This window comes from Tauraco erythrolophus, chromosome 15, assembly GCF_009769465.1.
Source record: "Tauraco erythrolophus isolate bTauEry1 chromosome 15, bTauEry1.pri, whole genome shotgun sequence".
Classification (NCBI taxonomy): domain Eukaryota; kingdom Metazoa; phylum Chordata; class Aves; order Musophagiformes; family Musophagidae; genus Tauraco; species Tauraco erythrolophus.
The window spans coordinates 1,535,582-1,550,941 of record NC_141479.1 but is presented as its reverse complement, the minus strand read 5'-3'; the positions used below and the strand labels follow the sequence as shown (position 1 = coordinate 1,550,941).

The following is a 15,360-nucleotide window of genomic DNA, read 5'->3' as shown; positions in this document are numbered from 1 at the left end:
CCTAGCTGGGTCAGTGTTTTCTGTAGCCATGGGCACCACGAATGACTCAAGACTTAATATCTTCTTTGCAAGAATATCGTTTTAATGTGAAAATATACGCAGAGTATTTTGTAACGTTCAATAAATGGGAGTTGGAGCAGGCGTTGTGGGCTGGTCTCTCTGCTGTCTGTGGTTCCTGCAGCTCCTGGTTCAGTTGTCCCTCGCAGGCACTGTGTCCCTGGGCCTCTCTGCCCTTCTCCCCCCGAGGCCACAGCCCCCCTCTCAGACTCGATGTGCCTAACTGGAGTTCCTCGTTTAATAATGTTTGCGGAAAATGTGAAATTCTTTCCAAGGAGAAGCTTGCCCACAGTGTCATTAGGCTGTAAGAGGCCAGCAGGCAGCCGGGCCCGGAGTGCTGGGAGCCCAGGTCTTCCCATGTCCATGCTGCTCCTCTCTTTGCCAAAAATATGGTTCAAATGGGTCTGTTTCAGAGTATTGTGGATCACAGGAACCTCCCTGCATCGATGTGTGCTGGCTTTGCTCTTCCCTCCACCCGCTGGCTCCTGAAGGAGAGTAAATGTGGTTTACTTAGAATCATAGAATCATGGAATGGTTTGGGTTGGAAGGGACCTCAAAGATCATCCAGTTCCAACCCCCCTGCCATGGGCAGGGACACCTTCCACTACACCAGGTTGCTCAAAGCCTTATCCAATCTTGATCCAAATCCAACTACTTGATCCACAAGATCGATGTTTGGATTGTATTCAGCCACCGACACCCCCAGGTCCTTTTTGGCAGGGTCCCTATACAGCTCCCAGCCCGGAGAGCTTTGCACTGGTCCCTCTGGAAGCTCTTCCTCCTCCTGATGTTTCCCATCTGCCTCACATCCCACCATCCAGCACCGCTGGCTGAGCTGTGCTCTGCGTGCCGGACCTCAGTGCCAGCGTTTTCTGCAGACACGACTGCCTTGGCAGTGCACCAGGGTGTGCGGGCCAGGATGTTTTTTTTACAAGGGCGTGTAGTGACAGGACACGGGGCAATGGATTTAAACTGAAAGAGGGCAGATTTAGGTTAGATATAAGAAAGAAATTTTTCACTCTGAGGGTGGTGAGGCACTGGCACAGGTTGCCCAGAGAAGCTGTGGCTGCCCCATCCCTGGCAGTGTTCAAGGCCAGGTTGGATGAGGCTTTGGGCAACCTGGTGTGTAGTGGAAGGTGTCCCTGCCCATGGCAGGGGGGTTGGAACTGGATGATCTTTAAGGTCCCTTCCAACCCAAACCATTCTATGATTCTATGATTCTATGTTTTCCTGGAAGTGGTGGGTCTGCAACATTCAGGTCCTCAGAGGAGGAAAAGTAGACATCTCAGCTCCCAGGAAACACTGGGGCTGGTTGCTGCTCTCACATAGATATCCGAGCCTAGCAGGTAGCGTGCGTGGAAGCTCTCCGTGCCACCAGCCAGCAGCTTGGAGCCCCCTCTTCCCACCCTTGACCCCAGCCATATTGTGACCAGGGATGGTGGCTCCTTCTACAACCTTCCCCACAGGGTTTTGTCAGTTTTTATTCTCCTACTCCGCTCTCTTTCACTTTGCAGGGAGAGATAGCAGGCAGCGTCCTTCCTGCAGAGGACTGCTCTGATCCTTCCACCATAGCACAGAGCCGTCTCCTTCAGCCTAAAAATACTGAAGTGCTTCAGTGGAAAAACACAAGAACCGGGCCAAACCACGAGCACATGTGCCCAAACCTCTGCTTCTCCGGGACACAGAAAGGCACAACCAAAGTTGCTGCTTGTCAGACTGTAACCCAGAACGTACAACTTTCTGTTACTACAAGCAACTCCATCCTGGAGCTGCCTGACTATCGCAGACCCATAATTTCGCATAATTTTGCAGGCTTCTCCTTAGAGCCTGCCATTAGGTCTGCACATTTTTTCCACAGTGATTTATTTTCTCAGCTTCTCTGCTTTCTCCATGGTACCAGAACTTGTGAAGTCAGCAGGGGCTGGAAGGCAGCTCTGGCAACAGGGGCATCAGCTGGATGGAAGAGCCAAGCTGTGGGTGATTGATTGGCGTTGGCCATCTCCCATGTCAGCTAAGCAGCAGCGTTGTGCAGTCATCTCAAAATCATACCTCGCCGTTGCACAATCCATGTTGGAGCATCGGGTAAATTTTAGGCTGGAAGGGGCTCAGGAGGTCTGCAGACCAACGCTGGCTCCATGCAGGGCTGGCGGCAAGTAGAGCAGGTAGCTCAGAGCCCTCTCCCATTGGGTTTAGAAAGTCCCCGAGGATGGAGGTGTCACCACCTCCCTATAGAATCATAGAATGGTTAGAGCTGGAAGGGACCTCAAAGATCATCTAGTTCCAAACCCCCGTGCCATGGGCAAGGAAACCCTTCACTACACCAGGCTGCCCAAAGCCTCATCCAACCTGGCCTTGAACACTTCCAGGGATGGGGCATCTACAACTTCTCTGGGCAACCTGTTCCAGTGCCTCACCACCCTCTGAGTGAAAAATTTCTTCCTTATATCCAATCTAAATCTCCCCTCTTTCAGTTTAAATCCATTGCCCCTTGTCCTGTCACCATGGCTGCGTCACTCTTGTGTGGAATGATTTTCTCCTTATGCCCAGAAAGTGTTTCCCCTGGTGCAGCTTGTCCCTGTTGCCTCTTTTTCTTCCGAGTGTGTCTCTCAGAAGAGTTGGGCTCTGGTTTCTCTGTGCCCCCTCGTAGGTAGCTCCCCTCTTTTCCTTGTTTTCCTAAAGCTGGTTCTCTCTGATCTATCTATCTATCTATCCATCTTGTTCTGGGAACCCCAGATTGGAGATAGTACCCAGTTGTGTCTCACAGGTACCAAGCCAAGAGGAATAATCACTTCCTTGAACCTGCCAGCTTCACGTTCTCTGTTGCAGCAAGGATGCTGTTGACTCACAGGCAACCTTGCGTGATTTTTCATTCTGTTCTATTTCTGGAGCACTTCTGACACCCTCATGTGATGTTTTCACAATGGCCTGTACAGGAACAAGCGGTGGGAAGCTAGTGAATGGGAGCCCAGCTTCTCACCTCCCACTTGGTCCCAGCAAGCACGAAGCGTGGCAGAGGTTTTGGCCACACTCATGTTTTCACAGAGAACAGCAGGAAGGCAAATGCAGGAGAATTCAAGAGTTCAGTCTGATCCTATCTGGAAACACATTTTGGAGACGCATCAGTCCGTTCTTTGCTCCTTCCTGCTCCTGTCTGTCTGTCCAGGCATCCATCTCACCTGGATAGGATCAGACTGGACACCTCTCCTGAATTCTCCCACTCTTTGCACGTGAAGCAGCCAACCCTGCTCCCTGCTTTCACTGGAAGCCTCCTCTGCCCGTTGGTGGAGAGAACGATTCATTTTCACTCCGACTTTCCCTCCGGAGGGGTGGGTGCCAGCCCTGGCCCCGGTCTGCCCCGCTGTGCCGGCTGCTGAAGCCGTGCAGAAGTTGCTGGGCTGACGGGATGCGAGCCGGCCGGGGCTGCGTGGCGAGTGGCTGGTGACGGAGCGGGGATCCGTCGGCAGCCGGGGTGGATAATGAGGAACAGATTTGCACTGGGCAGCGGTTCCCATGCTGCGTTCCAGGGCAGAGCGGCCAGGATGGGAGAGCTTTTGTGCTTCGTGCTGCAGCCCTCCGGCGCGTGCCGAGCCAGCCCCTCGGCTCGTCCGTGTCTCCTCGCTGGCTGCTGGCAGTGAATGTCCCCAGGCTCCCCACAGAGCTGGAGAACTTCTCCAGTGGCTGTGCCACCTGCCAGGCTGCAGAGCTGGGCAGGAGGCTTTCCCCGCACCCCAGCTGTGCAGGGGAACGAGCTGCAGCGTGGACGGGCTGAGGATAGACAAAATCAGCGGGATCTTTAGGTCAGCAGGAGCTGGGTTGGGTGATCCACACCCCTCTTCGTGGTTCAGATTTCTCTGCTTTTGCCTGGAGGAGCAAACACGGTGGTGAGACTCTCTGACCTGGAGGACTACGTGGCCAGGCTGCTGCTCTGGGGACTCTTGCACAACAGCCAGGATGGATGCTGACATGGAGGGGGTTTGGATTTTACGAGTACCCCAGATCCTAGAGTTGTGATCTTCCTCACAGCCAGACAGGGCTGTTTCTTGCTGCCGTGGGGAAGGCAAAGATCCCTGAAGAAGCCACCTGAGCTCCTCTCACCTCACCTTCTCCTGGAATCCAGCGCTGCACAGCCAGACTGCCCCAAAGGTAAATGAAACCTGTGGCGGGTTAGTTGGAGAGGGAGGGCACTGAGGACACTCTGGGGAGGTGGCCGCCAGCCCAGTTGGTCTGATCTACATCAGACTATAGGTTGTCCCAAGCCTGCAGGTAACCCATAAAGAAAGGCCTGGAAAGGTCATGGGGTACTTGTAGAGACCAGATTCTGTGGAAAGTCTGCTGTATTTGTGCTTTCCTCTCTCATAGCCATGCCTGTGCACAAGCTTTGCCTCGCGGAGCCCAGCTAAGCCCACGCTGTCGAAGTCGGAGAGCCAGTTAAAGCTTTGGCTGGCTGGGGGGGGGCTGGTTTTTGGGCTGTGCACACACCTGGGGCCTTGCTGTGTGCAGATCCCCGGTGGTTTTGGGGCTCTGAGGCTCCGAGCTGCCCCGAGAGCCCTCCTTTAGGCACGGCTGGTGCTGGCACCACACGAGCATCACTCGTGCAGGCGTCACCCCCTCCAGATTTCTCCTGGACACTTGGCGTCCTGCCTGCTTTCTCAGAAAGCCTCACCTCCCAGGGCCGGGATATCCTCTTGCCTACCACATATGTGGATGTGGATACAGATATTGTCAGCAGGCATCCCTACCCTCACCTATTCACAGAGAAAGCTGGCAAAAGCTTTGCAAAGGTATCCCGGAAAGATGGAAAACAACCCAAACAAACAACTCAAGGCCAGGAACTATTATGTTTTCACACACCGTGGTGTGGGTCTGGCTGATGGGAGCCGGCCGGTGAAGACGCATGAGTTCGTGTTTGCCAGGACCGAAGGAGAGTTGAGGGAGCAGGTTAGCCAGGCTGCTGGCAGGGAGCCCACCGGGCACCCCTGCCAGGCTCGCCCCCATCTTTTTTTTCTCCTGCGAGGCGAACGGATGGAATCTTTACAAACGTTTGATTTATTCCCCCCTCCTCTTAGGAAAAAATAGCTTCTAAAGCAAACAGGAAATTACAGAGACTGGAGAGTGCAATAAAGAGGGGAAAATCTCCAGCAGCCACCTCGCTGTGCTTGGATTTGCCTAGAAATCCAGCTCCAAAGGTAACCAAATTGCCCCGAACCTGCTGGAAACGGGGGGTCCCTGACCCCCTGGGGCCGCGGCGTGAGGGGAGCATCTCCCCCCCGGTGAGGGGGAGGCACCGAGGGCGTCCGGGGCTGGCCGGACCCCGGCCGTGCCGGAGGGGCGTCCCCGCCGCCGGGAGCTCGTCACCCGCGGGGCCGGGCCCGGCCGCACCCGCGCTGCGCGATGCGGCCGGCAGGGGGCGCCCCGGCCCCGCCCGGTCCCTCCGGGGGGGCTGAGCTCAGCGGGAGGCGCCAAAGGCGCCGCGATTCCACGAAGGGGCAGCCTTAAGGGGGAAACGAAACAAATATATATATATATGTGTGTGTGTGTGTGCGGTAGTTTTGGGTCTCTGGGTGGGGCAGGGGGGCAGCCGTGTGCGGGGTGAGCTGCTCCCCTCGGCTTCCCGCCGCCCGCGCTGCGATGCACAGGCAGCTGCCCGCCCCTTCCCTTTTCCCTTTCCTTTTCCCCTTCCCCAGCCTCTGCCGCTGCCCCTCTTCCCTCTCTTCTCCCCTTCCCCCTCTTCTCCCCTTCCCCCTCTTCTCCCCTTCCCCTTCTTCCCCCCTTCTTCCCCCTCTTCTCCCCTTCCCCCTCTTCCCCCCTTCTTCCCCCCTTCTTCCCCCCTCTTCCCCCCCCTTCCCCCCCCTTTCCCCTTCCTCCTTCCCCCTCTTTCCCCCTTCCCCCTCTTCCCTCTCTTTCGTTCCTTCCCCCCCCTTCCCCCTTCCTCCTTCCCGTTCCCCTTTCACTTTCCCTGCCCCTGCCCCACGGAAGGTCCCACCGCACAATTGCGGGTGGCCAGTGGTCTCGGTGAGCCTCCAGCTCACGCTTCTCCTCAGCCGCCTTCATCTCAGCCAGGGGCAAACGCCGGCAGGGGCTGCCTGGCCAGGGGAAAAGTACGACTCCAAACCAAAGCGTTTTTTAAAGAGAAACAAAAAAAAGCAGCAAAGAACACACGCTGGGACCTGTATGGACGCAGCGGTGGTGAGGAAGTTGCTGCCTGGACTCAGAGGGCCAAGGACCGCTGGCTCCAGCTGGGCTGCTGAACTCCCCGTGCTTCCAGGAATAGGAGTAGGGTACCCGGAGAGGATATACCAGGGATAGCCGGAATATCAATCCCACAGCTCTTGACCCACTTGTCCCGCTTACTGCCGAGTTCCTCTGGAGGCACCTGGGCCCAGTTTAACAATGGGGCCAGCATGGGCCCTGTATGAATGCTAGCAGGATCTAAGCCTCCTGGTCCCTTCCCTCGGTAGCTGGCCTTACCCTGTCTTGATCTGGGAGCAGAGATCGCTCTGCAAGGAGGAAGAGAACGGTAGTGGTGATGGAAGAAGGGCGAGTGAGAGGAAAGCAGAAGAGACGGATGACAGGAGGCATGAGCCCTCTGCCCTTGCTCGTCTGAAGAGGAAGCTGCTCATCTCCTTTGGAGAGACATTGTTATTCCTGCTGATGGGATTAAATCACATTGTTTCCTGCTGGTGCTCTCCAGCCCTGGTGCCCTGGAAATGAGGTGCCCACCCCAGCTGGCATGGCTGTCACATACTCCTGCCCGGTGCAGGGTCCTCTCCCCTCAGCCCGTACTGGGAACGAAGAGCCTCTGGTATAGGACTCATGATCCGCATCACACCATCTTCTCCAGGAACCTGCTGTGCCCCATGTTCCACTCGCTCTGTCTTCCTGCCTGGCATCCTTGCTGAAGGCATTCCCTGAGGTTCGTTCCTCTAATTGCCAGCTACAGATGCCCCATGGCAGACTGCTCCTATCCCCGTCAAACCAGCCCTTTCCAGTGGCATTAAGGAGCCTTCTCATCACTTCCTGCGCTCTGGATCTGCAGTCAGCAGCGTTGGCTCCAGAATCCCCTTGGGAGAAGACCCTGACCCCAAACCGTGGTTTGCCCACTGCAGTGACTCAAACCTCAGCCTGGAGCCTTGTGGAGCTGCTCTGTTGAGACAGAGATGGAGTAACCAGATCTCTCCCCTTTGCTACCAGCTGGGCAAGGCTGGATGGAGGCAAAGCAGGTCACTTCTGTACCAGGGCAGACCATCACTCAGCTCTGAGCAGGTTGCCATTCCCCTGCTGGAAATACCAGCAGGATTAAGAGTCCTTTGAGAAGCACCTGGAGGACCCACAGTGGGGCTGCCAGAGTTCAGTGGGCAACGCAGCCCAGCTGCTGCAGGGAACGTGAGAGCTGGTCTCCGGGAACGCCCATGCGGCTGTATAAAGCACTGATTGCGTGCCCACAGCTGGAGCTGCACCTCGGGGCTGCTGCTCTGCCCTGGTGAGAGCTGAGCTAACCCAGCTGCTTCTCTGCCTGCTTGAGCTGGAGAAGCAAACTGCAGGCAGGTGAGAGCTTTCCTTCTCTCTGGAGAGGCTCTGCCATGGGAGAATGGTTGGCAAGATCTGCTGGGATCTGCTGGGCACAGGCTCTGCAAGTGCTGGCTGTAAGTGTGGGGTTTGTGAGGGGCTGGGGGGTCTGGCTGGGGGCTTAGCAGAGGGAATAGCAATCCTGGGGGTCAGAGCTCCTGGAGCAGAGTGAAGGAGTTGCTGTGGTCCCTGGCTGCCATCCCAGGTAGGACTTGGGTGCTGGCCCTGGGTCTGCAACCTGTGGGGCAGTGGCTGCAGCCAGTGGTCAGAGGGAGGGTCCCTGCTCCCCTGGAGTGGGGTGGTTAGAGCTGGCAGCCCTCCATCCTAGCAGGGCATAGTTGAGTTTAGGTTGCTTTTGGGAAGAGAAGGGATGGGTCTCCTGGTCAGAAGTGTGTCCTAGCCCTTCTTTGGTAGTGGTTGGTGTTTAGTATGTACTTGGGGTGTCTGCTGAGGGCTGTATCTGCTTCTCTTGGTGTGGGCTGGGCAGGTATCTCGTGGGTGTTTGTTGCTCAGGTGTAAGCTGGGCACAGAGCAGGGGACACAGGGATCCTCTGGTGGTGCAGAGGCATGGAGGGGGTTGTGTCTGTGTGTTCTTGCAACCCTTGCTCTGTCAAGCAGACCTGGAAAGAGGAGCGGGCCCTTGGAGTGCGACTGAGGACGGCATCTGTGGTAGCTGTGAGACCCTGTGTGCCACGTCTCCCGTGTCTGCGGGAGAGGGGCTGGGGAGGTGGCTGCTGGGCTGGGGCAGGAAGGGTGTAGGTGCCCGCTGGCATGTCTAGCTCAGAGGTGAGCATGCTGTCTCGGAGAGTACAGTAAACATGTGCTGTGGGGACTAAATAGCATGCAGCATCACTGCCAGCAGGGAAGGTAAATAGATGACTGTCTTATGCCATTGAATACGTGGGATCTGGAGGGAGACAGGTCAGTTTTGGGCTGCTCCTTGGAGAAAGCCAATCTGTCCTTCTCTAACCAGAGACCTTGGTGAGTTTTGAGGCAGCAGTCCTGAAACCACAGCTGGATTTCGAAGCCAAGAGCACTTTGTCCTCAGGAAAGAGAGGCAGTGCCTGAACTTCGGGGAGATAAACCAAGCAGCTCCTCTTAAAGGATTTAAGCTCTTCTAACTGGGTCTGCATCCACAGAGGTGTGGCCCTGCCAGGCACTGCATCCTACAGGTGTCTGTTCCAGGCTGTTGGGGGAATTTGGGGCTTTCTCTCCAGGGTGGTCATGTCTGACCGACCAGTGCACCTGCCTACTGGTCAGAGCACTGGCAGCACCCCAGCAAGGGAGTCCAACCCAGTGGGGAAACATCTCAGGGGGGTGTGTGCTGTAGAGGAAATGTGCCTTATTGAGAAGGTGGATGATCAGGGCAGGAGGCCTGGTTTCCATCCAAGCCTTGCTCCTACCCGTTCTGGGTACGTTCATGACTTTCACATAAGGAAAAATCTCTGGAGGATGCCGTTCTAGAGGCATTAACCCAAGAGTGGTGTGCAGCATGGCCACTTCACAAGGCCTGGGGGCCACTTGTGTCCCCCTTCAAGAACAGCTCGAAGTTAAAGGAACCCAAAGCTTGAGACAGGTGTCTTGGGCATATGCAGAAGCAGGACTTTGTCCTGTGGGCTCTGGCAGCAATCAATGCTAGCGCTGGGCTGTTCCTGAACTGAGACCCTGGGCATGTGGGATGCCTGGAGCAAGTATTAGACTGACAAGTGCTCTGCATGTGTTGAGTCCAACTGGCTTGTCTGGGGAGACACTGTGTGTCATTGAGGCGTGCCTTCCTATCTGTCTGGAGAGGCTCTAAGGCTGGCACTGCCCCGCTTGGATCGCTTCCCTGTGCGACTGCACACTATCAGCTTGCACGTGTGCTGCAGCAGGCCTGATGCACAATTTCTTATTTTATTTTATTTTCCCCCATCCTGTGGCACACGTGGGTATTTGAGAGCCCTAAGTGGGCCCTTCCTGACTTCTGTACCTATAAAACACCTCCTGTAAAGCCTGCTGATGGTTAACTGCACACCATGTTGGCACGTGGCGCTGAACAACATCTTGAAGGGTAGCTGGAGACCTCGTAATTGAGTCGCTCCTGTTCCTTCAAAGGGTGAGCGTGACCAGCTGTTGTTATGTAGTCTCTCCTCCAGTCCTTCTGGGAAATCACACCACGATTATATTTCTGGCTTAAGAAATTTTTCCCCTAATCAGACTGGGCCTCACAATGAGGTTGCCACTTAGTGGTAATTACTTGCTTTAGAAGCCGAACGCCTCCTGAGGATTGCGAATAGGGGATTATCAAATTAATTAGTTAAACCAAGATGTGCTTTTGTGAAGCTGAGGCCTGCTTTGCTTGTGATCTGAAATAAAGGTTTAAATATTATTAAACCACGTACAACCCCCTCTTGTTTCCCTAATGGGGAGAGAGCTAGTTCTTTCCTGCAACGTTGGCGGTGGGATGAAGGGCTGCTCGCAGCTCTACTTGCTGCAGCATTTGTGGCTTTTATTTGATGAAACCTGTTTCAAGCAAACGTCTATCACTGGTCTTAAGGCACCTGTTTGTCCTGAGTGGGGTCTAACGTTGCTTCTTGGTGGCTTCTCATGTCCTCTACAGACTGCTGAGTGCAAGAGGAACAGGGTTCACCATGGGCAGCTTAGCGGGATGGTAACGTACCTTTCTCGAACCTGTGTTTTCAGGGCACAGCTTAATCCATGGGACATCTGCACAGCCATGTGGACATGGGAGCTGGCGGACAGCCCCAGTCCAGCAAAGAAAAGATGCCTGGAAGTAGATTCAGAGGCATCCACTCATCAGTGGGTTAGCAGGGGCTGGAGGTCCTGGAGTACCGCTCTGCCACAGCCTGCTCTCGGGCTCTCCTTTCCCTCACAAGTCCCTATGGACATAGGAAGTTCCCTACGCTGTGCTGAAGCCTACACCAACAATCGTGCTAAGCTAACCTGGAGCATGTGAGAGTGTTTTCCAAGGAGCTGCTGGCTGCAGTAGTGCAATCGCCTAGCTGGCGCGCATGTTGCACAACTTCCCCTAGGTCCGAAGATGTCCTTATCTGGCGTCTGAAACATCTGTCCTGTGTTTCTTCCAGCACAGCTGATTGGGAAAAGTATTGAGCTTTCCCTGATTTGTGCAACTGAAAATGAGCAGAACTCTGCCAGTGGCGACTGAAAGGCAGAGGTCCCTTGCCTGTCTCCTGCCTCTGCCTCTGCTCTTTCCCAGCTCTTGCAGGACCCTAGGTTGTGGTATGGCTTCAGCACACGCTTGAGAAATACTGCAGCTCCAGAAACCAGATCCAACAAAAGGGAAGGGGGGAAAAGTGGGGGGGGTTATGAGACATGGGTCTGAAGCTATGACCCCTGAGGTTTTCAGAACGGTTGGTCTACTGACCCCTCTCCCACCCCCTCCTCTTTCCACTCTGGGGAGACCCCACAGCCTTCAAAGTTTGGCTCCCCATCCTTCCTGGTGTCAGCGTTTGCTGCTTTTTGCTAGATTTCAGCTCTGGGACAGGTTGTGCTTAGCTCAGCTGCTGCTGCACCGGGTACCAAAGCGGTTCCCTGAGGGTAAAACTGCCCGTCGGTCCACGCAAAGGACCTGAGTCTGCCAGATGGGAAGCTGGAGCACCCGGATCTCTGCCGGCAGAGCTGGATGACAGCAGCATTTCGCAGCGGCTTTGGCAATTAAACCAAACCCAAGGAAAGCGCAGGCCTCGCGCAAGAGCAAGGAGCTGCTCCTGCGAGGAGACAGTGCGGGACTGTGTCGGGGAACAAGCGCGGCATTGTCGTGAAGCTCAGTCAAGAGGGGCTTTTTAACACCCACTAAAGTGCTGGCTACAGCTGCCTCCCATGTGCTTGGGTGGGAAATGGATCTACAATGCAGGAGAGGAGGGAAAGACCACTTTGCAATTTAAAAAAAAAAAAAAAAGCTATATTAGGATCCAGCCACGAGCAAACAGCAGTGCCATGTTCCCCCAGCGCAGTGCCGCGGCACAGGAAATCACATCACTGCCTCCGACTGGGATGGGGGTGAGCTGAGCTCGGGATCTCCAGCCTGGAAATCCTTGATGGGGAAGGTGCTCCTGGGCTTTCAGCGCAGCGTAGGAAAGGAAGGAGGCACAAGGCTGGGCTCTAAGCTGCTCTTGTGTTGGACAACCCATTCTCCCTCTGCTTCTATAAATAAATGTCTATAGCTGTCACCTTTCCTGCGTTGTCCTGTGCAGTGTTGGCTTGGGAATTTGTGGGGAGTTTTCAGTTGTCATGTCCACGTCCGAGCTGGCTGCTGCACTGCAAAAAGCATGTATGGGCTAATGGTTACGTAGTTTGAGTAGGACCTGGATAGTGAGCGTTGGCTGTGTGGTGTGGGGGGCGCCTGGCTCTGTCCCTGGTCGCAGAGCTGAAAAATGGGATAGGAACCAGATATGGGCTCTGTGTGCTTATGTGGTGCCCTCCTCATCTGGATTTATGGGGATCCTGTGAACTCCTCCACCAGCCCCTGAAAGTGCTGCTTTGCTCTTTCTGGCCCTCAAAGAGCTGGAATTTGGTGGCTTGACAGTGTCTTACCTGCTTACTCAGAGCTAAAGGAGAAGGCACCCTTGTGCTCCCAGGCCTGTGCAAGCCACCTGAAGGGGTGAGGAAAGCCAAAAGCTGCTCTCACCCTGGAGCTGCTGCCAGAGTCTGGGTGCAGGAGACCTGACCAGTTCAGTAACAGCGTGGGAGCAGATTCTCTGCTCCATCCCCTTCATCCTCATGGGCTCTCAGGTTGTCCTAACTCCACCTGGGTTGCAATTGCCCTTTTTCTGTTTCAAAAAGTGAGGTAGCTCCTGGCTTGTGCAGGAGCCTGTGGAGCACCTTCTGGCCCTGCAGCAGGCTTTCAAACGTATACAACTGCTCTGGGCTTTGGCCCATTGCTGGAGTAGATCTCAACTCAGTTCTCTGCAGACCCCAGGGTAATGGCAGAGACCTGTTTGCTGGATAAAAATAGTTGTGTGCCAAGGAATTGGGTTAGCCCTGGGCAACTGTGGCCTCCTGAAAGGAAACCTGTGTGTATTGCTGCAGTGGAAGAAACAGGAAGGACGTTTCCATAAAACACCTGGGTGTGAGAGGCATGGTGGGTCTCTTCTACCTCCTTTAATCTGCGGTGGAGGCCATGCCTCCAACAGAAATAGCTCAGCACTTCTGATAGCACGAGGTTTGTCACGCCCAGCTGCGTGCCATGCGTGCGCCGGAGGGACGTTGCTCTCTGCGCTCCCTTCCTCGGAGCAGGGACAATCCATAGGGAGACTCCCAGCACCCGCGGGAGGATGTTGCAACGGTGTGGCAATGTTTGTGGGCAAGGAGATGCGTTTGGGGAATAGATGAAGGGCTACTTTGCAGACGTAGCCTTGTGCAGATAGTGAGGTCTGTGGCCAGAGGCTCTGCTGGGGAAGTATGCCAGGTTCCTCATCCTCCTGCTATGAATAGGAGAGCGAAAGAAAGTCTCTCCTGCATCCACAGACAAGATCACAAATTCCTTCAGTTGTTGCGGATGACAACGACTAGGTAGTGCCTGTGCTGGGTTGTTAACATCCTTAGCATTGGCAAGGATGCCTGCCTTCACCCAGCTTGGAATTATCAACTGATCTCACCTGACATGGGCTGGAGGTTCTCGCCACGATGGCGTACTGCGGGCAGTGCCCTGCGGCTGCAGGGAGAAGGCAACTTTCTGTTAGAAGCCATGGGAGGGCCTCTGCAAGCCAGGACTGTGCGAAAGAGAAACGCTGAACAGTGAGGCAGCTGCTCTGGTCCACTGTCAATGTTACATCCTCTTCTAGGAGGACATCTCTTTCCACTTCAGGAAAGCAAACTGCATCCCTGCAGGGACTGTCATCCATCGCTGCTACCCATAGGAAATTCAACAGCACATCAAGCAGCTGGTGCATGGAATGGTTGGCTTTGGGACTGCTTGAACCCCTGTTTCATAGAATCATAGAATCATAGAATGGTTAGGGCTGGAAGGGACCTTCAAAGGTCATCTAGTCCAACCCCCCTGCAAGGAACAGGGATATCTCCAACTAGATCAGGTTGCTCAGGGCCTTGTCCAACCTGGCCTTGAACATCTCCAGGGATGGAGCATCCACCACCTCTCTGGGCAACCTGTTCCAGTGTTCTACCACTCTCATAGTAAAAAATTTTTTCCTAATATCCAACCTGAACCTACCTCCCTCTATTTTAAAACCATTACCCCTTGTCCTATCATAACTGGCCCTCCTGAACAGCCTCTCCCCATCTTTCCTGTAGGCCCCCTTGAGGTACTGGAAGACCGCTATAAGGTCACCCCGGAGCCTCCTCTTCTCCAGGCTGAACAGCCCCAACTCTTTCAGCCTGTCCTCATAGGAAAGGTGCTCCAGCCCTCTTATCATCTTCGTGGCCCTCCTCTGGACCCTCTCCAACTGGTCCATGTCCTTCTTATGTTGGGGACTCCAGAACTGGACGCAGTACTCCAAGTGAGGTCTGCTAGTTGATGTCTGAAAACCTCTAAACTAGCAAACCTCTGCTAGAGGTTTGCTAGTTGATGTCTGAAAACGTGCTGTGAGGCCATCATGTGCACTGGGGTTTAGGGCCAACTGTTGGCAGTCCTCCCTGGGAGAGGAGTATCTGAAGGAATTCTTGGGCTGGGCCAGCCCCTGTGGGCTCTGCTGCTGGCCCCATGGAGCAGGGCTTGGGAAGGCTGTGGGCACCTGCCCCTTCAGCTGAGGCAGCAGAGGTGGTTGGTAGCAGGCTCTCCTGTTTCAGCAGAGGCTTCACTGAGCCTGCCCTTGCAGGGAACATCTTTCCTTCTGCTGTGGGTCCTCAGGTCCTGCCTGGATCACCCCTCCTCTTGGGATGGATTGGTTTGCGTGACCTCTTCCACAACGGGGGACAGCAGCCAGGTACCAGCACCGTGGCCTCCTCGATGGAGTGTCAGACCCCACCGAGACTCCCGAGACCTGCTCTGCCAAGGCTGGGGAGGCAGCTCCCAGTCCCAAGCCCTGCTGCCAGGCCTTGCGCCTCATGTCCAGGGCTCCCGGGCTTCGCTTGTGTGTCACTTCCCGCTCCGCTTCCCGTTACACAAAGCCTTTGTGTGTCAGCAGATCCTGGGATGCCCTGCGGCACCTGCCTCTCCCCTCCCTCTCCGCCTCTGTGGCTCTGCCCTTTCCCGTTGTCACTTTTGTAGGCTGCTGCCTGCCTGTTTGGTGACCTTCCCCACTGCTCGGGACAGTATTTTGGCCCCTGGCCATCTTAAACAATTAATGGAGGGGTGGAGAAACTTGCCATGTTAAATTACTTCCTCCTTTGGGAGGGGGTGAGGTCTCCACATCTCCTGCCCGGTACCAATGCAGTTTGTTGCTGTTGCCTGAAGCGGCCACTGCCTCTCTGTTTTTCTTCTAAAAGTTAGAAAAAACAATCTTTCAGAGCGCTCTCTTTGCATTTCTCGGCGTTTCGCTGAAACCTGCGGCGCTGCCTCAGGCTCTCACGGAACAGAAAAAACTTCCCCGGACTTCGAGAAAAGCAAGCCAAGAGGAGGATTTTACTGGAAACCTCTTTGGGAAGCTGGAGACCTTCTCGGGATGCCTGCCGTGGGCTCCTTCTCCGCTAGCAGCTATTCGCATCTTCCCGGGCGAAGGCAGCTCCCTGCCACGGAGCATCTGCGTTAAGCAGGTCTGTGCGGAGGGCCGGGGCCGCGGATAGCAGCGATGCCGGAACAAGCAGCCCGCGAGCGTTCCT

General features: G+C 55.1%; 1 protein-coding gene across 1 annotated transcript in view; it reads left to right on the top strand.

The window, feature by feature from the left end:
* The first annotated feature begins 7,637 nt into the window (after positions 1-7,637).
* PLEKHG4 (pleckstrin homology and RhoGEF domain containing G4) overlaps positions 7,638-15,360 on the top strand; it is a 98,824-nt gene continuing 91,101 nt past the window's right edge. Inside the window, exon 1 of the mRNA XM_086621239.1 lies at positions 7,638-7,700. Coding sequence (XP_086477365.1) covers positions 7,638-7,700 — 63 coding nt within the window. The remainder of the gene's footprint in view (positions 7,701-15,360) is intronic.